At 58.6% G+C, this 21,729-nt stretch overlaps 1 protein-coding gene across 4 annotated transcripts; it reads right to left on the reverse strand.

The window, feature by feature from the left end:
* Positions 1-1,498: 1,498 nt before the first annotated feature.
* BACC1 (BPTF associated chromatin complex component 1) lies at positions 1,499-21,501 on the reverse strand. 4 transcript variants are annotated; one of them, XM_090129470.1, is made up of 6 exons: positions 21,061-21,459; positions 17,651-17,754; positions 11,429-11,530; positions 5,414-5,586; positions 3,808-3,909; positions 1,505-1,610 (listed from the first exon to the last, which is right to left on the reverse strand). In XM_090129470.1, the coding sequence occupies exons 1-6, from the start codon at positions 21,079-21,081 to the stop codon at positions 1,606-1,608; spliced, it is 507 nt and encodes a 168-aa protein (XP_089985596.1). In that variant the 5' UTR covers positions 21,082-21,459; the 3' UTR covers positions 1,505-1,605. The 4 variants fall into 4 exon arrangements, with proteins under 4 accessions (XP_089985599.1, XP_089985596.1, XP_089985598.1 ...); XM_090129471.1 differs by having other exon boundaries at positions 1,506-1,610; positions 17,651-17,742; positions 21,061-21,427; XM_090129473.1 differs by lacking the exon at positions 11,429-11,530 and having other exon boundaries at positions 1,499-1,610; positions 21,061-21,501.
* Positions 21,502-21,729: the final 228 nt, after the last annotated feature.

The raw sequence follows: 21,729 nt of genomic DNA on the forward strand, positions 1-21,729 counted from the left end.
AAGCAGCCCAGAGCACCCCATAACCACCCCACAGCACCCCAGAGCACCCTACAGTGCCCCATAAGCACCCCATAGCGCCCCATAGCGCCCCACAGCGCCCCATAACCACCCCACAGTGCCCCATAAGCACCCCAGAGCGCCCCATAACCACCCCACAGCACCCCAGAGCACCCTACAGTGCCCCATAAGCACCCCATAACCACCCCACAGCGCCCCATACCGCCCCACAGCGCCCCATAAGCGCCCCATAAGCACCTCACAGCGCCCCATAACCACCCCACAGCGCCCTATACCGCCCCACAGTGCCCCATAAGCGCCCCACAGCGCCCCATAAGCAGCCCACAGCGCCCCATAAGCACACCATAGCGCCCCATACCGCCCCACAACCACCCCACAGTGCCCCATAACCACCCCACAGCGCCCCATAGCGCCCCACAAGTGCCCCACAGCGCCCCATAAGCGCCCCAACAAGCCGGAGCTGTGGCTGTTGTGTCACCCCAATAAAGACTGAACTCAGCGCTGCGTGTCCCTGGGGGGGGGGGGTCCTCATAAATGGGGGGGGGTCTTCATAAAGGGGGGGGGTCTTCATAAAGGGGGGGGGTCTTCATAAAGGGGGGGGTCTTCATAAATGGGGAGGGGTCCTCATAAAGGGGGGGGGGTCTTCATAAAGGGGGGGGGGGTCTTCATAAAGGGGGAGGACTCAATAAAGGGGGGGGGCTCCATAAATGGGGAGGGGTCCTCATAAAGGGGGGGGTCTGAGAAAGGGGGGGGGGTCTTCATAAAGGGGGGGGACTCAATAAAGGGGGGGGGCTCCATAAAGGGGGTGGGGTCTTCACAAAGGGGGGGTCTCCTTAAACGGGGGGGGGTCCTCATTAAGGGGGGGGAGCTCCTCATAAAGGGGGGGGGCTCCATAAAGGGGGGGGGGGTCTTCATAAAGGAGGGGGTTTCCATAAATGGGGGGGGCCTCGTTAAGGGGGGGGGTCTCCATAAAGGGGGGGGGTCTCCATAAAGGGGGGGGCTTCATAAAGAGGGGGGGTTCCATAAAGGGGGGGGTCTCCATAAAGGGGGGGGGCTGGAGAAAGGGGGGGGCTGGAGAAAGGGGGGGGGCTTCATAAAGGGGGGGGGCTCCATAAATGGGGGGGGGGCTCATAAACAGGGGGGGTCTCCTTAAACGGGGGGGGGTCTCCATAAAGGGGGGGGGGGCTCCATAAATCGGGGGTGTCTCCATAAAGGGGGGGGGGTCTTCATAAAGGGGGGGGGTCTCCATAAAGGGGGGGGGGCTTCATAAAGGGGGGGGGCTGGAGAAAGGGGGGGGTCTTCATAAAGGGGGGGGGGTCTCCATAAATGGGGGGGGGGCCTCATAAACAGGGGGGGTCTCCTTAAACGGGGGGGGGTCTCCATAAATGGGGGGGGGTCCTCGTTGGGGGGGGGGGGAAGAAAACACCACAAACCGTCGGGAGGAGGGGGGGGGTCCCAGCCTTTTATTGGGGTGCAAATATTGGGGGGGGGATTTGGGGGGGTCCCGGGGGGGGCGGCGTCTGTCGGTCGTTTGGGATCCTTTTGTGGGGGGGGGGAGTTGGGGGGGGGTCCGACGAAGGGCTCCATTCACACTGGGGGGGGGGAGGGGAGGGGGGGTATAAAAATCCAGTGAGAAAACACAACCCCATAACCCTACAACCCCGTAACCCCCCCTCAGCCCCCCCATAACCCCATATCCACCCCATAACCCCCCCAAAACCCCATCACCTCCCCAGCCCCCACCCATAACCCCATAAACCCCCCATATGCACCCCATAACAGCCCCACCCCCCCCATAATCCCATATCCACCCCATAACCCCCCATAACCCCATATCCCACCCCGTAACCCCCCTATAACCCCCCCAAAACCCCATAACCCCCCCAGCCCCCCCCATATCCACCCCATAACCCCCCCAAAACCCCATAACCCCCCCAGCCCCCCCCATATCCACCCCATAACCCCCCCAAAACCCCATAACCCCCCCAGCCCTCCCCCATAACCCCATATCCCACCCCACAACCCCTCCATAACCCCACAACCCCCCCATAACCCCCCCAAATCCACCCCGTAACCCCATATCCCACCCCATAACCCCCCCATAACCCCATATCCACCCCATAACCCCATATCCACCCCATAACCCCCAAAACCCCATAACCTCCCCCAGCCCCCCCCGTAAACCCATATCCCACCCCATAACCCCATATCCCACCCCAAAACCCCCCCATATCCACCCCACAACCCCCCCTAAACCCCATAACCCCCCCAGCCCTCCCCCATAACCCCATATCCCACCCCACAACCCCTCCATAACCCCACAACCCCCCCATAACCCCCCCAAATCCACCCCATACCCACCCCATAACCCCATAACCCCATTTCCCACCCCACAACCCCCCCACAACCCCATAACCCCCCCATAACCCCCCCATACCCACCCCATAACCCCATAACCCCATATCCCACCCCATAACCCCACCAAAACCCCATAACCCCCCCATAACCCCATACCCACCCCACAACCCCATATCCCACCCCACAACCCCCGCATATCCACCCCACAACCCCCCCATAACCCCATATCCACCCCATAACCCCCCAAAACCCCATAACCCCCCCTAGCCCCCCCCGTAACCCCATATCCCACCCGATAACCCCCCCATATCCACCCCATAACCCCCCATAACCCCATAACCCCCCCATATCCACCCCACAACCCCCCCACAACCCCATAACCCCCCCATAACCCCATATCCGCCCCATAACCCCCCATAACTCCATATCCCACCCCATAACCCCCCAAAACCCCATAACCCCCCCAGCCCCCCCCATAACCACCCCATAACGCCCCCATAACCCCATATCCCACCCCAAAACCCCCCATAACCCCCCCATAACCCCATATCCCACCCCATAACCCCCCATAACCCCATATCCCACCCCATAACCCCCCCATATCCACCCCATAAACCCCCATAACCCCATACCCACCCCATATCCACCCCACAACCCCCCCACAACCCCATAACCCCCCCATAACCCCCTCATATCCACCCCATATCCACCCCATAACCCCCCATAACCCCATATCCCACCCCACAACCCCCCCAAAACCCCATAACCCCCCCATAACCCCCCCAAATCCGCCCCATACCCACCCCATAACCCCCCCATAACCCCATATCCCACCCCATAACCCTATATCTCACCCCACAACCCCCCCAAAACCCCATAACCTCCCCAGCCCCCCCCATATCCCACCCCATAACCCCATATCCCACCCCACAACCCCCCCAAAACCCCACAACCCCCCCATAACCCCATATCCACCCCATAACCCCCCCATAACCCCCCACAACCCCATAACCCCATAACCCCATAACCCCCCCATAACCCCATATCCCACCCCACAACCCCCCCAAAACCCCAATACCCCCCAAAACCCCATAACCCCCCCATAACCCCATAACCCCCCCATAACCCCATAACCCCCCCATAATCCCATATCCCAGCCCATAACCCCCCCATACCCACCCCATAACCCCATAACCCCATTTCCCACCCCATAACCCCATATCTCACCCCACAACCCCCCCAAAACCCCATAACCTCCCCAGCCCCCCCCATATCCCACCCCATAACCCCATAACCCCCCCATAACCCCATATCCCACCCCATAACCCCCCCATAACCCCCCACAACCCCATAACCCCATAACCCCCCCCATAACCCCATATCCCACCCCATAACCCCCCCATAACCCCATACCCCCCCCCCCAGCCTCACCCATTTCCTGGGGGCTCCTTTTGGGGTTTTGGGGGTTTTCCCCCATTCCCTCCACATCCACCACGTCCCCCCCGGGGGGGTCGGCGTCAGCGGGGGGGGGCTCTAAAAAAAGGGGGGGGGGGTCAGAAAGTGGGGGGGGGGTCTGAAATTTGGGGGGGGGTCGCATAATTGGGGGGGGTCCCAAATTATGGGGGGGGTCCTAAAATTTGGGGGGCGGTCTGAAATTTGGGGGGGGTCCCAAAATTGGGGGGGGTCCCAAATTATGGGGGGGTCCCAAAGTGGGGGGGGGTCCTGAAATTTGGGGGTGGTCCCAAATTGAAGGGGGGGTCCTAAAATTTGGGGGGGTCCCAAATTATGGGGGGGGTCCTAAAATTTGGGGGGGGGTCTGAAATTTGGGGGGGGTCCTGAAATTTGGGGGTGGTCCCAAATTGAAGGGGGGGTCCTAAAATTTGGGGGGGGGGTCCCAAATTATGGGTGGGTCCCAAATTATGGGGGGGGTCCTAAAATTTGGGGGGGGTCCCAAAATTGGGGGGGGTCCCAAAATTTCGGGGGGGTCCTAAAATTGAAGGGGGGGTCCTAAAATTTGGGGGGGGGTCCCAAATTATGGGTGGGTCCCAAATTATGGGGGGGGTCCTAAAATTTGGGGGGGGTCTGAAATTTGGGGGGGGTCCCAAAATTGGGGGGGGTCCCAAATTATGGGGGGGTCCCAAAATGGGGGGGGTCCCAAAATAGGGGGGGTCCTGAAATTTGGGGGGGGTCCCAAATTATGGGGGGGGTCCTAAAATTGAAGGGGGTGTCCTAAAATTGGGGGCGGGGTCCCTAATTATGGGGGGGTCCCAAATTATGGGGGGGGTCCTAAAATTTGGGGGGGGGTCTGAAATTTGGGGGGGTTCCGAAAATGGGGGTGGGTCCCAAATTATGGGGGGGTCCCAAATTATGGGGGGGGTCCCAAAATTGGGGGGGATCCTAAAATTTTGGGGGGGGGTCTGAAATTTGGGGGGGGGTCGCAAATTGGGGGGGGGTCCCAAATTAATGGGGGGGTCCCAAATTATGGGGGGGGGTCCGAAATTGAAGGGGGGGGGTCCTAAAATTTGGGGGGGGGTCCTAAAATGGGGGGGGGTCTCAAAATGGGGGGGGTCCCAAAATTTGGGGGGGGGTCCTAAAATGGAAGGGGGGGGTCCTAAAATTTGGGGGGGGGTCCTAAAATGGGGGGGGGTCCCAAATTATGGGGGGGATCCTAAAATTTGGGGGGGGGGTCTGAAATTTGGGGGGGGTCCCAAATTATGGGGGGGGTCCCAAATTGAAGGGGGGGTCCTAAAATTTGGGGGGGGGGGTCTGAAATTTGGGGGGGGTCCCAAAATGGGGGGGGGGTCTCAAAATGGGGGGGGGTCTCAAAATTGGGGTGGGGGTCCCTAATTAATGGGGGGGGTCCTTAAATTGGGGGGGGGTCTCAAATTATGGGGGGGTCCCAAATTATGGGGGGGGGTCCGAAATTATGGGGGGGGTCCCAAAACTGGGGGGGGTCCTAAAATTTGGGGGGGGGGGCCCAAATTATGGGGGGGGGTCCCAAAATTTTAGGAAGGGGGGGGGGGGGAATCTTCTATACCGGAAGTGGATTTGGGTCTCTTCGGGGGGGGTTCCGGTGACGCCCCGCCCCCTCCCGCCCCCCCCCCGCCTGGGCGTCGCTGCCCCCGTTTGGGTGAATCTGGGGGGGGGGGCGGAACCGCGAGCCCCCCCTCTTCGTAGGCCTTCCGGCGGGCGGCTCCTCGGAGCTGAGCGCTGATTGGGCGAGAGAGAAAAAGAAGGCGGGGTTAAGGGCGGAAGCGGAAGCGAGGGGAGGAGAGGGCGGGGTGGGGATTTTGGGGTGAAAAATGGGGATTTTGGGGGCGGGATTCTGGGAATTTGTGTCGTTTTATGGGAATTTGGGGGTGGGGTCGAGGGATTTAGGAGGAAAATTGGGGAAGTTTGGGGTTATTTTGGGGGTGAATTTGAGGGGGCGGCAAATCGAGGCCCCCCCTGTTCGTAGGCCTTCCGGCGGGCGGCTCCGCAGAGCTGAGCGCTGATTGGACGAGAGAGACAGGGGGCGGCGCTAGGGGCGGAAGCGGAAGTGTGGATGGTGGAGAAGGGGGAAGGAGGAGATTTGGGGGCGTTTTGGGGTAAAATCGGGACGTTTTGGGGCATTTGGGGGCATTTGAAGGGAATTTCGGGGTGGAATTGGGAGATTTGGGGTCGTTTTTGGGGTGAAATTGGGGAATTTGGGGCAATTTGGGGGGGGGGGAGGCACTTCGAGCCCCCCCTCTTTGTACGACTTCCGGGCGCAGCGCCGCGGAGCTGAGCGCTGATTGGACGAGAGGAAGGGGGCGGGGCTAAGGGCGGAAGCGGAAGTAGGGATAAGGGGAGGGGATTGGGGGGCATTTTGGGGTAAAATTGGGGGATTTTGGGTCATTTTGGGGTGAAATTAAAGGAATCTGGCGCATTTCCGTGTAATTCTGGGGTGAAATTGCGGGATTTGGGGGGGAAGTTGGGAATTTTGGGGTTAATTTGGGGGATTTGGGGCATTTTGGGGTGAAATTAAAGGAATCTGGGGCATTTTCATGGAATTTTGGGGTGAATTTAAGGGATTTTGGGTCATTTTGGGGTGAAATGGGGGATTTGGGGGTGAAAATGAGGTCATTTTGGGGCAATTTGGTGGAGAATTTTGGGGTGAAATTGAGGGATTTGGGGTCAATTTGGGTCCATTTTGGGGTCAAGCTGGGTCCATTTTGGGGTCAAGCTGGGTCCATTTTGGGGCAGAATTTGGGGATTTGGGGGCTGGGATTTTTGGGATTTGGGGTCAGAAGGGGGGGGGGGAGGTCAGCATGGGGGGTCAGAGGGGTTTTTGGGGTCAGTTTGGGGCATTTTGGGTACATTTGGGGTCCATTTTGGGGTCCATTTGGGTTCATTTTGGAGTCAGTTTGGGTCCATTTTGGGGCAGAATTTGGGGATTTGGGGGCTGGGATTTTTGGGATTTGGGGTCACAAAGGGGTGGGGGTGGGTTTGGGGTCAGCAGGACATTTGGGGTCAATTTGGGGCATTTTGGGTCCATTTGGGATTCATTTTAGGGTCAAGTTGGATCCAACTTGGGTCCATTTTGGGGTCAATTTGGGTCCATTTTGGGGTCAACTTGGTTCCATTTTGGGGCAGAATTTGGGGATTTGGGGCTGGGATTTTTGGGATTTGGGGTCAGAAAGGGGTGGGGGGGGTCAGCATGGGGGGTCAGTGGGGTTTTTGGGGTCAGTTTGGGGCATTTTGGGACCATTTGGGATCCATTTTGGGGTCAAGCTGGGTCCATTTTAGGGTGAAGTTGGGTCCATTTTGGGGTCAGTTTGGGTCCATTTTGGGGCAGAATTTGGGGATTTGGGGGCTGAAATTTTGGGATTTGGGGTCAGAAGGGGGTGGGGGGGGTCAGAGGGGTTTTTGGGGTCAGTTTGGGGCATTTTGGGTCCATTTGGGGTCCATTTTGGGGTCCATTTGGGTTCATTTTGGAGTCAGTTTGGGTCCATTTTGGGGCAGAATTTGGGGATTTGGGGGCTGGGATTTTTGGGATTTGGGGTCACAAAGGGGTGGGGGTGGGTTTGGGGTCAGCAGGACATTTGGGGTCAATTTGGGGCATTTTGGGTCCATTTGGGATTCATTTTAGGGTCAAGTTGGATCCAACTTGGGTCCATTTTGGGGTCATTTTAGGTCCATTTTAGGGTGAAGTTGGGTCCATTTTGGGGTCAGTTTGGGTCCATTTTGGGGCAGAATTTGGGGATTTGGGGCTGGAATTTTTGGGATTTGGGGTCAGAAGGGGGTGGGGGGGTCAGTGGGGTCTTTGGGGTCGATTTGGGTCCTTTTTGGGGTCCATTTGGGGTCCATTTGGGTTCATTTTGGGGGTCAATTTGGGTCTATTTTGGGGTCAGTTTGGGTCCATTTTGGGGTCAACTTGGGTCCATTTTGGGGCAGAATTTGGGGATTTTGGGGCTGGGATTTTTGGGATTTGGGGTCAGAAGGGGGCGGGGGGGGGTCAGTAGGGTCTTTGGGGTCGATTTGGGTCCCTTTTGGGGTCCGTTTGGGGTCCATTTGGGGTCCATTTCTTTCCATTTTGGGGTCAAGTTGGGTCCATTTTAGGTCCATTTTGGGGCAGAATTTGGGGATTTGGGGGCTGGGATTTTTGGGATTTGGGGTCACAAAGGGGTGGGGGTGGGTTTGGGGTCAGCAGGACATTTGGGGTCAATTTGGGGCATTTGGGGTCCATTTGGGATTCATTTTAGGGTCAAGTTGGATCCAACTTGGGTCCATTTGGGGGTCATTTTAGGTGCATTTTGGGGTCAACTTGTTCCATTTTGGGGCAGAATTTGGGGATTTGGGGCTGGGATTTTCAGGATTTGGGGTCAGAAGGGGGTGGGGGAGGTCAGTGGGGTCTTTGGGGCCGATTTGGGTCCTTTTTGGGGTCCATTTGGGGTCCATTTGGGTTCATTTTGGGGGTCAATTTGGGTCCATTTTGGGGTCAGTTTGGGTCCATTTTGGGGTCAACTTGTTCCATTTTGGGGCAGAATTTGGGGATTTGGGGCTGGGATTTTCAGGATTTGGGGTCAGAAGGGGGTGGGGGAGGTCAGTGGGGTCTTTGGGGTCGATTTGGGTCCTTTTTGGGGTCCGTTTGGGGGCATTTTAGGTCCACGAGGGTCCATTTTAGGGTGAAGTTGGGTCCATTTTGGGGTCAACTTGGGTCCATTTTGGGGCAGAATTTGGGGATTTGGGGGCTGGGATTTTGGGGATTTGGGGTCAGAAGGGGGTGGGGGAGGTCAGCATGGGGGGTCAGTGGGGTTTTTGGGGTCAGTTTGGGGCATTTGGGGTCCATTTGGGGTCCATTTTGGGGTCAAGCTGGGTCCATTTTAGGGTGAAGTTGGGTCCATTTTGGGGTCAACTTGGGTCCATTTGGGGGCAGAATTTGGGGATTTGGGGGCTGGAAGTTTGGGATTTGGGGTCAGAAGGGGGTGGGGGGGGTCAGTGGGGTCTTTGGGGCCGATTTGGGTCCTTTTTGGGGTCCATTTGGGGTCCATTTGGGGTCATTTTGGGGGTCAATTTGGGTCCATTTTGGGGTCTGTTTGGGTCCATTTTGGGGTCAACTTGGTTCCATTTTGGGGCAGAATTTGGGGATTTTGGGGCTGGGATTTTTGGGATTTGGGGTCCATTTTGGGGTGAGGGGGGGGTCAGTGGGGTTTTTGGGGTCAGTTTGGGGCATTTTGGGTCCATTTGGGGTCCATTTTGGGGTCAAGCTGGGTCCATTTTAGGGTGAAGTTGGGTCCATTTTGGGGTCAGTTTGGGTCCATTTTGGGGCAGAATTTGGGGATTTGGGGGCTGGAAGTTTGGGATTTGGGGTCAGAAGGGGGTGGGGGGGGTCAGTGGGGTCTTTGGGGTTGATTTGGGTCCTTTTTGGGGTCCATTTGGGGTCCATTTGGGTTCATTTTGGGGGTCAATTTGGGTCTATTTTGGGGTCAGTTTGGGTCCATTTTGGGGTCAACTTGGGTCCATTTTGGGGCAGAATTTGGGGATTTTGGGGCTGGGATTTTTGGGATTTGGGGTCAGAAGGGGGTGGGGGTGGGTTTGGGGTCAGCAGGACATTTGGGGTCAATTTGGGGCATTTTGGGTCCATCTGGGTCCATTTGGGATTCATTTTAGGGTCAAGTTGGATCCATCTTGGGTCCATTTTGGGGTCATTTTAGGTCCATTTTGGGGTCAATTTGGGTCCATTTTGGGGCAGAATTTGGGGATTTGGGGCTGGGATTTTCAGGATTTGGGGTCAGAAGGGGGTGGGGGAGGTCAGTGGGGTCTTTGGGGTCGATTTGGGTCCTTTTTGGGGTCCGTTTGGGGGCATTTTAGGTCCACAAGGGTCCATTTTAGGGTGAAGTTGGGTCCATTTTGGGGTCAACTTGGGTCCATTTTGGGGCAGAATTTGGGGATTTGGGGCTGGGATTTTCAGGATTTGGGGTCAGAAGGGGGTGGGGGGGTCAGTGGGGTCTTTGGGGTCGATTTGGGTCCTTTTTGGGGTCCGTTTGGGGCATTTTAGGTCCACTTGGGTTCATTTTGGGGGTCAATTTGGGTCCATTTTGGGGTCAACTTGGGTCCATTTTGGGGCAGAATTTGGGGATTTGGGGCTGGGATTTTTGGGATTTGGGGTCAGAAGGGGGTGGGAGGGGGGTCAGTGGGGTCTTTGGGGTCGATTTGGGTCCATTTTGGGGTCCGTTTGGGGTCCATTTGGGGTCCATTTGGGGTCCATTTCTTTCCATTTTGGGGTCAAGTTGGGTCCATTTTAGGTCCATTTTGGGGCAGAATTTGGGGATTTGGGGGCTGAAATTTTGGGATTTGGGGTCAGAAGGGGGTGGGGGAGGTCAGCATGGGGGGTCAGTGGGGTTTTTGGGGTCAGTTTGGGGCATTTTGGGTCCATTTGGGATCCATTTTGGGGTCAAGCTGGGTCCATTTTAGGGTGAAGTTGGGTCCATTTTGGGGTCAATTTGGGTCCATTTGGGGGCAGAATTTGGGGATTTGGGGGCTGGGATTTTGGGATTTGGGGTCAGAAGGGGGTGGGGGGGGTCAGAGGGGTTTTTGGGGTCAGTTTGGGGCATTTTGGGTCCATTTGGGGTCCATTTTGGGGTCCATTTGGGTTCATTTTGGAGTCAGTTTGGGTCCATTTTGGGGCAGAATTTGGGGATTTGGGGGCTGGGATTTTTGGGGATTTGGGGTCAGAAGGGGGTGGGGGTGGGTTTGGGGTCAGCAGGACATTTGGGGTCAATTTGGGGCATTTGGGGTCCATTTGGGATTCATTTTAGAGTCAAGTTGGATCCAACTTGGGTCCATTTTGGGGTCAATTTGGGTCCATTTTGGGGTCAGTTTGGGTCCATTTTGGGGCAGAATTTGGGGATTTGGGGGCTGGGATTTTTGGGATTTGGGGTCAGAAGGGGGCGGGGGGGGTCAGTGGGGTCTTTGGGGTCGATTTGGGTCCTTTTTGGGGTCCGTTTGGGGCATTTTAGGTCCACTTGGGTCCATTTTGGGGTCAATTTGGGTCCATTTTGGGGCAGAATTTGGGGATTTGGGGCTGGGATTTTTGGGATTTGGGGTCAGAAGGGGGTGGGGGGGTCAGTGGGGTCTTTGGGGCCGATTTGGGTCCTTTTTGGGGTCCATTTGGGGTCCATTTGGGTTCATTTTGGGGGTCAATTTGGGTCCATTTTGGGGTCAGTTTGGGTCCATTTTGGGGTCAATTTGGGTCCATTTTGGGGCAGAATTTGGGGATTTGGGGGCTGAAATTTTGGGATTTGGGGTCAGAAGGGGGTGGGGGAGGTCAGTGGGGTCTTTGGGGTCGATTTGGGTCCTTTTTGGGGTCCGTTTGGGGGCATTTTAGGTCCACAAGGGTCCATTTTGGGGTGAAGTTGGGTCCATTTTGGGGTCAACTTGGGTCCATTTTGGGGCAGAATTTGGGGATTTGGGGGCTGGGATTTTTGGGATTTGGGGTCAGAAGGGGGTGGGGGTGGGGCTGGGCTTTGGGGTCGTCGGGGCGGTCGGGGTGTTTGGGGTTTTTGTGGGGGCTTTGGGGCCGCCCCCTTACAGCGTGCGCTCCCTGATGATGGCGCTGATGCGCTGCAGGTCGTCCCCAAAGCGCCGCACGGCCGCGCGCAGCAGCTCCAGCTCCGCCGGCGTCCACTTGGCCCTGCCCCACAGCGCCCCATAGCTGCCCCATAGCTGCCCCATAACTGCCCCACAGCGCCCCATGGCTGCCCCATAACTGCCCCACAGCGCCCCATAGCTGCCCCATAGCTGCCCCATAACTGCCCCACAGCGCCCCATAGCTGCCCCACAGCTCTGCCCCACAGCGCCCCATGGCTGCCCCATAACTGCCCCACAGCGCCCCATAGCTGCCCCACAGCTCTGCCCCACAGTGCCCCATAGCTGCCCACAGCGCCCCATAGCTGCCCCATAACTGCCCCACAGCGCCCCATGGCTGCCCCATAACTGCCCCACAGCGCCCCATAGCTGCCCCATAACTGCCCCACAGCGCCCCATAGCTGCCCCATAACTGCCCCACAGCGCCCCATAACTGCCCCACAGCGCCCCATAACTGCCCCATAACTGCCCCACAGCGCCCCATGGCTGCCCCATAACTGCCCCACAGCGCCCCATAGCTGCCCCATAACTGCCCCACAGCGCCCCATAGCTGCCCCATAGCTGCCCCATAACTGCCCCACAGCGCCCCATAGCTGCCCCATAACTGCCCCACAGCGCCCCATAACTGCCCCACAGCTCTGCCCCACAGCTCTGCCCCACAGCGCCCCATAACTGCCCCACAGCGCCCCATAGCTGCCCCACAGCGGCCCATAACTGCCCCACAGCTCTGCCCCACAGCACCCCATAGCTGCCCCATAACTGCCCCACAGCGCCCCATAGCTGCCCCATAGCTGCCCCACAGCGCCCCATAGCTGCCCCATAACTGCCCCACAGCGCCCCATAGCTGCCCCATAACTGCCCCACAGCGCCCCATGGCTGCCCCATAACTGCCCCACAGCGCCCCATGGCTGCCCCATAACTGCCCCACAGCGCCCCATAGCTGCCCCACAGCGCCCCATAACTGCCCCATAACTGCCCCACAGCGCCCCATGGCTGCCCCATAACTGCCCCACAGCGCCCCATAACTGCCCCATAACTGCCCCACAGCGCCCCATAACTGCCCCACAGCTCTGCCCCACAGCTCTGCCCCACAGCGCCCCATAACTGCCCCACAGCGCCCCATAACTGCCCCACAGCTCTGCCCCACAGCGCCCCATAGCTGCCCCACAGCTCTGCCCCACAGCACCCCATAACTGCCCCACAGCGCCCCATAACTGCCCCACAGCGCCCCATGGCTGCCCCACAGCTCTGCCCCACAGCACCCCATGGCTGCCCCACAGCGCCCCATGGCTGCCCCACAGCTCTGCCCCACAGCGCCCGATAACTGCCCCACAGCTGCCCCATGGCTGCCCCACAGCGCCCCATAACTGCCCCACAGCGTCCCATAGCTGCCCCATAACTGCCCCACAGCGCCCCATAACTGCCCCACAGCGCCCCATAGCTGCCCCATTGCTGCCCCATAGCTCTGCCCCACAGCGCCCCATAGCTGCCCCATAACTGCCCCACAGCGCCCCATGGCTGCCCCATAACTGCCCCACAGCGCCCCACAGCGCCCCATAACTGCCCCACAGCTCTGCCCCATAACTGCCCCACAGCGCCCCATAGCTGCCCCATAACTGCCCCACAGCGCCCCATAACTGCCCCACAGCTCTGCCCCATAACTGCCCCACAGTGCCCCATAACTGCCCCACAGCTCTGCCCCATAACTGCCCCACAGCGCCCCATAGCTGCCCCACAGCGCCCCATGGCTGCCCTATTGCTGCCCCATAGCTCTGCCCCACAGCGCCCCATGGCTGCCCCACAGCTCTGCCCCATAACTGCCCCACAGCTCTGCCCCACAGCGCCCTATAACTGCCCCACAGCGCCCCATGGCTGCCCCACAGTGCCCCATAGCTGCCCCACAGCTCTGCCCCACAGCGCCCCATAACTGCCCCACAGCGCCCCATGGCTGCCCCACAGCTCTGCCCCACAGCGCCCCATAGCTGCCCCATAGCTGCCCTATAGCTGCCCCATAGAAACCCATACAGACCCATAGAGACCCATAGAGATCCAGAGGAACCCATATTGCCCCACAGCTCTGCCCCACAGCACCCCATTGCTGCCCCATAGCTCTGCCCCATAGCTCTGCCCCATAGCTGCCCCATAGAGCCCCATATAAACCCATAGAGACCCATAGAGACCCATAGAGATCCAGAGGGACCCATATTGCCCCATAGCTCTGCCCCACAGCGCCCCATTGCTGCCCCACAGCTCTGCCCCATAGCTGCCCTATAGCACCCCATATTGTCCCCTAGAACCCCATAGAGACCCATAGACTGACCTTGTCCTATTGCTGCCCCATAGCTGCCCCATAGCTCTGCCCCATAGCTCTGCCCCACTGCTGCCCCATAGAAACCCATACAGACCCATAGAGACCCATATTGCCCCACAGCACCCCATTGCTGCCCCATTGCTGCCCCATAGCTCTGCCCCATTGCCGCCCCATAGAGCCCCACATCACCCCATAGCTGCCCCATATGACCCCAAAGGCACCCAATACCGTCCCATATCGCCCCATTTGACCCCACAGACCCCAAATCACCCCATATCACCCCACAGACCCCATCTGACCCCATAGCTGCCCCATCTGACCCCATAGACCCTATAGGCCCCATAGCCACCCCACATCACCCCATAACTGCCCCATATGACCCCAAAGGGACCCAATATGATCCCCATATCACCCCAAATCACCCCACAGACCCCACATCACCCCATAGCTGCCCCCCATCACCCCCCTTCTCCCCATATGACCCCATATGACCCCATGCGACCCCACAGCTGCCCCATATGACCCCAAAGGGACCCAATATCACCCCACATCACCCCATATCGCCCCACAGACCCCAAATCACCCCATACCACCCCACAGACCCCATCTGACCCCATAGCTGCCCCATCTGACCCCATAGACCCTATAGGCCCCATATGACCCCACATCACCCCATAGCTGCCCCAAAGGGACCCCATATCACCCCATACCACCCCACAGACCCCATATCACCCCATACCACCCCATATCACCCCAAATCACCCCATATGACCCCACAGCCACCCAACACCACCCCATATCACCCCACAGACCCCATATCACCCCACAGACCCCATATGACCCCACAGACCCCGTATGACCCCATACGACCCCACAGCTGCCCCATATGACCCCAAAGGGACCCAATATCACCCCCCTCACCCCATATCGCCCCACAGACCCCAAATCACCCCATATCACCCCACATCACCCCACAGACCCCAAATCACCCCATATCACCCCACAGACCCCACATCACCCCATATGACCCCATAGCTGCCCCACATGACCCCACAGCCACCCAATGCCATCCCATCTGACCCCATAGACCCCATAGGCCCCATAGCTGCCCCATACGACCCCACAGGGACCCCATATCACCCCATATCACCCCACAGACCCCATATGACCCCGTTATCACCCCACAGCTGCCTCACATCACCCCCCTTCACCCCATATCACCCCCCATCACCCCATGTCACCCCACAGACCCCAAATCACCCCATATGAACCCATATGACCCCATAGATCCCATATGACCCCATAGATCCCATATGATCCCATATGATCCCATATGATCCCATAGCTGCCCCATATGACCCCATATCACCCCATAGCATCCCATAGCTGCCCCATCCAACCCCAATGACCCCATAGCCCCCATCTGACCCCATAGCTGCCCCATCTGACCCCATCTGACCCCATATCCCCCCCATCTGACCCTTTCTGACCCCATATCCCCCAGGTGACCCCATCTGACCCCATAGCTTCCATCTCACCCCATATCAGCCCCATATGACCCCATATCATCCAATAGCCCCCCCATCAGACCCCACAGACCCCATATGACCCCTTCTGACCCCATATCCCCCCCATGCGACCCCATATCATCCCATGTGACCCCGCAGACCTCATCTGACCCCATAGCCCCTATCTGATCCCATAGCCCCCCCATCTGACCCCATATCAGCCCCCATATCACCCCATAGTGACCCCATAGCCCCCATCTGACCCCATCTGACCCCATATCCCCCCATCTGACCCCATAATGACCCCATAGCCCCTATAATGACCCCATAACGACCCCAAATCCCCCCGTACCCCACAGGGCTGTCGGCCATGGGGTGCAGCTGCATGGTCAGCTCCCCAAATCACCCCATATCACCCCATAGTGACCCCATATCCCCCCCATCTGACCCCATAGCCCCCTATATGACCCCATATCCCCCCATATGACCCCATATCAGCCCCATATGACTCCATATCATCCCGTAGCTGCCCCATACGACCCCACAGCTCCCATCTGACCCCATATCAGCCCCATATGACCCCATATCATCCCATAGCTGCCCCATCTGACCCCACAGACCCCACAGCCCCCATCTGACCCCATCATGACCCCATAGCCCCTATAATGACCCCACAGACCCCAAATCCCCCCGTACCCCGCAGGGCTGTCGGCCATGGGGTGCAGCTGCATGGTCAGCTCCCCAAATCACCCCATATCACCCCATAGTGACCCCATATCCCACCATCTGACCCCATAGCCCCCATCTGACCCCATATCAGCCACATTTGACTCCATATCATCCCATATCCCCCCCATCTGACCCCATAGCCCCCTATATGACCCCATATCACCCCATAATGACCCCATATCCCCCCCATCTGACCCCATATCCCCCTATATGACCCCATATCACCCCATAGTGACCCCATATCCCCCCATCTGATCCCATAGCCCCCTATATGACCCCATATCCCCCCATGTGACCCCATATCAGCCCCATATGACCCCATATCATCCCATAGCTGCCCCATCTGACCCCATCTGACCCCATCTGACCCCATAGCCCCCATCTGACCCCATAATGACCCCATAGCCCCTATAATGACCCCATAACGACCCCAAATCCCCCCGTACCCCGCAGGGCTGTCGGCCATGGGGTGCAGCTGCATGGTCAGCTCCCCACATCACCCCATATCACCCCATAGTGACCCCATATCCCACCATCTGACCCCATATCAACCCATAATGACCCCATATCCCCCCCATCTGACCCCATATCCCCCATAGTGACCCCATATCACCCCCTAATGACCCCATATCCCCCTCATCTGACCCCATAGCCCCCATCTGACCCCATATCAGCCACATTTGACTCCATCTGACCCCATAGCTGCCCCATCTGACCCCATATCCCCCCATATGACCCCATAGCCCCCTATATGACCCCATATCCCCCCATATGACCCCATAGCCCCCTATATGACCCCATATCACCCCATAGTGACCCCATATCCCCCCCATCTGACCCCATAGCCCCCATCTGACCCCATATCAGCCACATTTGACTCCATATCATCCCATATCCCCCCCATCTGACCCCATGTCAGCCCCATATGACCCCATATCATCCCGTAGCTGCCCCATACGACCCCACAGCTCCCATCTGACCCCATATCAGCCCCATATGACCCCATATCATCCCGTAGCTGCCCCATACGACCCCACAGCTCCCATCTGACCCCATATCAGCCCCATATGACCCCATATCATCCCGTAGCTGCCCCATACGACCCCACAGCTCCCATCTGACCCCATATCAGCCCCATATGACCCCATATCATCCCATAGCTGCCCCATCTGACCCCATCTGACCCCATAGCCCCCCATCTGATCCCATATCACCCCATAATGACCCCATATCCCCCCCATCTGACCCCATATCCCCCCATATGACCCCATAGCCCCCTATATGACCCCATATCCCCCCCATCTGACCCCACAGCTCCCATCTGACCCCATATCAGCCCCATATGACCCCATATCATCCCATAGCTGCCCCATCTGACCCCACAGACCCCATGTGACCCCATGTGACCCCATAACGACCCCAAATCCCCCCATCTGACCCCGTACCCCGCAGGGCTGTCGGCCATGGGGTGCAGCTGCATGGTCAGCTCCCCAAATCACCCCATATCACCCCATAGTGACCCCATATCCCACCATCTGACCCCATAGCCCCCATCTGACCCCATCATGACCCCATAGCCCCTATAATGACCCCATAACGACCCCAAATCCCCCCGTACCCCGCAGGGCTGTCGGCCATGGGGTGCAGCTGCATGGTCAGCTCCCCAAGGCGGGAGAAGGCGGCGCCGGCGGCTGAGAAGATCTCCCCGACCTGTGGGAGCAACTGGGATGGACTGGGAGATACTGGGAGGGCACTGGGAGGGACTGGGAGGGGATTGGGAGGGACTGGGAGGGACTGGGATATACTGGGAGGGCACTGGGAGGGACTGGGAGGGACTGGGATAGACTGGGAGGGCACTGGGAAGGATTGAGACGGACTGGGAGGTCACTGGGATATACTGGGATGGACTGGGATAGCACTGGGAGGGCACTGGGAGGGACTGGGAGGGACTGGGAGGGCACTGGGAGGGCACTGGGATATACTGGGATGGACTGGAAGGGGACTGGGAGGGCACTGGGAGGGCACTGGGAGGGACTGGGAGGGCACTGGGATATACTGGGAGGGACTGGGAGGGGACTGGGAGGGGACTGGGAGGGACTGGGATGGACTAGGAGGGACTGGGAGGGGACTGGGAGGGGACTGGGAGGCACTGGGATATACTGGGAGGGACTGGGAGGGACTGGGGCAGACTGGGAGGGACTAGGAGAGACTGGGAGGGGATTGGGATATACTGGGAGGGGACTGGGACGGACTGGGAGGGACTGGGAGGGCATTGGGATATACTGGGATGGACTGGGAGGGGACTGGGAGGGCACTGGGAGGGACTGGGAGGGCACTGGGATATACTGGGAGGGACTGGGAGGGCATTGGGAGGGACTGGGAGGGCACTGGGATATACTGGGAGGGACTGGGAGGGGACTGGGAGGGACTGGGATATACTGGGAGGGCACTGGGATGGACTGGGACCGACTGGGAGGGAGTGGGAGGGCACTGGGAGGCACTGGGATATACTGGGAGGGACTGGGAGGGGACTGGGAGGGCACTGGGAGGGCACTGGGATATACTGGGAGGGACTGGGAGGGCATTGGGAGGGACTGGGAGGGCACTGGGATATACTGGGAGGGACTGGGAGGGCATTGGGAGGGACTGGGAGGGCACTGGGATATACTGGGAGGGACTGGGAGGGGACTGGGAGGGACTGGGATATACTGGGAGGGCACTGGGATGGACTGGGACCGACTGGGAGGGACTGGGAGGGGACTGGGAGGGCATTGGGATATACTGGGATGGACTGGGAGGGGACTGGGAGGGACTGGGAGGGACTGGGGCAGACTGGGAGGGACTGGGAGGGACTGGGAGGGGATTGGGAGGGACTGGGAGGGCACTGGGAGGGACTGGGAGGGACTGGGAGGGCACTGGGATATACTGGGAGGGCACTGGGAGGGACTGGGAGGGACTGGGAGGGCATTGGGATATACTGGGAGGGCACTGGGAGGGACTGGGAGGGACTGGGAGGGCACTGGGATATACTGGGAGGGACTGGGAGGGGACTGGGATATACTGGGATATACTGGGAGGGCACTGGGATGGACTGGGACCGACTGGGAGGGAGTGGGAGGGCACTGGGAGGGCACTGGGATATACTGGGAGGGACTGGGAGGGGACTGGGAGGGACTGGGATATACTGGGAGGGACTGGGAGGGACTGGGGCAGACTGGGAGGGACTGGGAGGGACTCAGCTATACTGGGAAGGACTGGGAAGGACTGGGAGGGCACTGGAAGGGCACTGGGATATACTGGGAGGGGATTGGGATATACTGGGAGGGGACTGGGGCAGACTGGGATATACTGGGAGGGCGCTGGGAGGGACTGGGAGGGGATTGGGATATACTGGGAGGGCACTGGGAGGCACTGGGGGGGACTGGGATGGACTGGGATATACTGGGAAGGACTGAGAGGGGACTGGGAGGGCATTGGGATATACTGGGATCGACTGGGATGGACTGGGAGGGGACTGGGAGGTACTGGGAAGGACTGGGACGGGACTGGGATATACTGGGATATACTGGGAAGGACTGGGAGGGCACTGGGATGTACTGGGACGGACTGGAAAGGGACTGGGAGGCACCATGTGGGGCCGAGAGGGTTCTATGGGGTTTCTATGGGGCTGAGGATCTCTATGGGGTTTCTATGGGGCTGAAGGTTCCCTATGGGGTTTCTATGGGGCTGAGGGATTTCTATGGGGTTTCTATGGGGCTGAGGGGTTCCTATGGGGTTCCTATGGGGCTGAGAGTTTCCCTATCGCGTTCCTATGGGGCTGAAGGGTCCCTATGGGGTTTTTATGGGACTGAGAGTTTCTCTATGGGGTTTCCATGGGGCTGAGGGTCCCTATGGGGTTTCTATAGGGCTGAAGGGTCTCTATGGGGTTTCTATGGGGCTGAGGATCTCTATGGGGTTCCTATGGGGCTGAAGGTTCCCTATGGGGTTTCTATGGGGCTGAGGGGTTTCTATGGGGTTTCTATGGGGTTTCTATGGGGTTTCTATTGGGTTCCTATGGGGCTGAGGATCTCTATGGGGTTTCTATGGGGCTGAGGATCTCTATGGGGTTCCTATGGGGCTGAAGGGTCCCTATGGGGTTTTTATGGGACTGAGAGTTTCTCTATGGGGTTTCCATGGGGCTGAGGGTCCCTATGGGGTTTCTATAGGGCTGAAGGGTCTCTATGGGGTTTCTATGGGGCTGAGAATCTCTATGGGGTTCCTATGGGGCTGAAGGGTCCCTATGGGGTTCCTATGGGGCTGAAGGGTCTCTATGGGGTTTCTATGGGGCCAAGAGGGTTCTATGGGGTTTCTATGAGGCTGAAGAGGTTCTATGGGGTTTCTATGGGGCTGAGGGGTCCCTATGGGGTTCCTATGGGGCTGAAGGTTCCCTATGGGGTTTCTGTGGGGCTGAGGGTTCCTACAGGGTCTTTATGGGGTTTCTATGGGGCTGAGGGGTTCCTATGGGGTTCCTATGGGGCTGAGAGTTTCTCTATGGGGTTTCTGTGGGGCCGAGAGGGTTCTATGGGGTTTCTATGGGGCTGAAGGTCCCTATGGGGTTTCTATTGGGCTGAGGGGTCCCTATGGGGTTTCTATGGGGCTGAAGGGTCTCTATGGGGTTTCTATGGGGCTGAGGGGTTTCTATGGGGCTGAGAGTGTCCCTATAGGGTTTCTATGAGACTGAGGAAGTTCTATGGGGTCTCTATGGGGTTTCTATGGGGCTGAGGGGTCCCTATGGGGTTTCTATGGGGCTGAAGGGTCTCTATGGGGTTTCTATGGGGCTGAGAGTGTCCCTATAGGGTTTCTATGGGGCTGAGGAAGTTCTATGGGGTCTCTATGGGGTTTCTATGGGGCTGAGGGTCCCTATGGGTCTGTGGGGTCCCTATGGGGTTTTTATGGGGCTGAAGGTGGGGGGGGGGGGGCGGCTTATCGTGGTCCCCAGAGCCACCGGAAGTCCCTTCAGCCCCACACCGGAAGTCCCTCCCCTCTCACCTTGGTGGACGCCGATGTCATGGCGGCGGGCCCCGCCGTTGTTCCACCGCCGCCGCTTCCGCCTTCCGCGCGCCGCCGCCGCCGTTCCGCGTCCGCCTCAATGGTGGCGGCGGCGCGGGGCGCTCAGCCCGTTTCTCCCGGTGGCGGCCGCGCCCACTTCCGGTTTTCTCCTTTCCGTTTCCGGTATCTCTCTTTCTCTCTCACGGTCTTTTCTCTTTGTTACTTCCGGTCTTCTTGCCTTACTTCCGGCTTATCGCAGGCTACTTCCGGTGGGGAGAGCGATCCCGCCGCTCTAGCAGCCGCGCGACTCTATGGTTTTACCCCCCCCCCCGCCTCTCCGGCTTATCGCAAGCTACTTCCGGTGGGAAGAGCGGTCCTACCGCTCTAGCCACGCGACTCTATGGTTTTCCGCCTCGAAATCGTAGAAATAAAAAGAGCTTCAAAAAAGCCCCGGATGTCCCAAAAATGGCACCAAAATCGCTTTGTTAATAGAGAATAATGGTTCTTATTGGGATCCGTGGGTTGGAACGTTGTAGGTAAGGGAGAAACGAAACCAGTCGGTCCTCCAAGCACCACCTCCGGGTCCTCCAACCACCACCAATGGGATCAGAACCAGCATATGGGGGGAGATGGGGGGTTTTGTGGGGGTCTCCATGGTGACAGACCCAC

This window comes from Phasianus colchicus, chromosome 36, assembly GCF_987193195.1.
Source record: "Phasianus colchicus chromosome 36, bPhaCol1.hap1.1, whole genome shotgun sequence".
NCBI classification, from domain to species: domain Eukaryota; kingdom Metazoa; phylum Chordata; class Aves; order Galliformes; family Phasianidae; genus Phasianus; species Phasianus colchicus.

Coding starts and splice junctions, on each gene's coding strand:
- BACC1 (XM_090129470.1), bottom strand. CDS start 21,081: ATGACATCGGCGTCCACCAAG. Junction 17,755..21,060: donor TGACATCGGCGTCCACCAAG/GTGAGAGGGGAG, acceptor AGTCCATCCCAG/TTGCTCCCACAGGTCGGGGA. Junction 5,587..11,428: donor ATCATCAGGGAGCGCACGCT/GTAAGGGGGCGG, acceptor TCGCCCAATCAG/CGCTCAGCTCCGAGGAGCCG.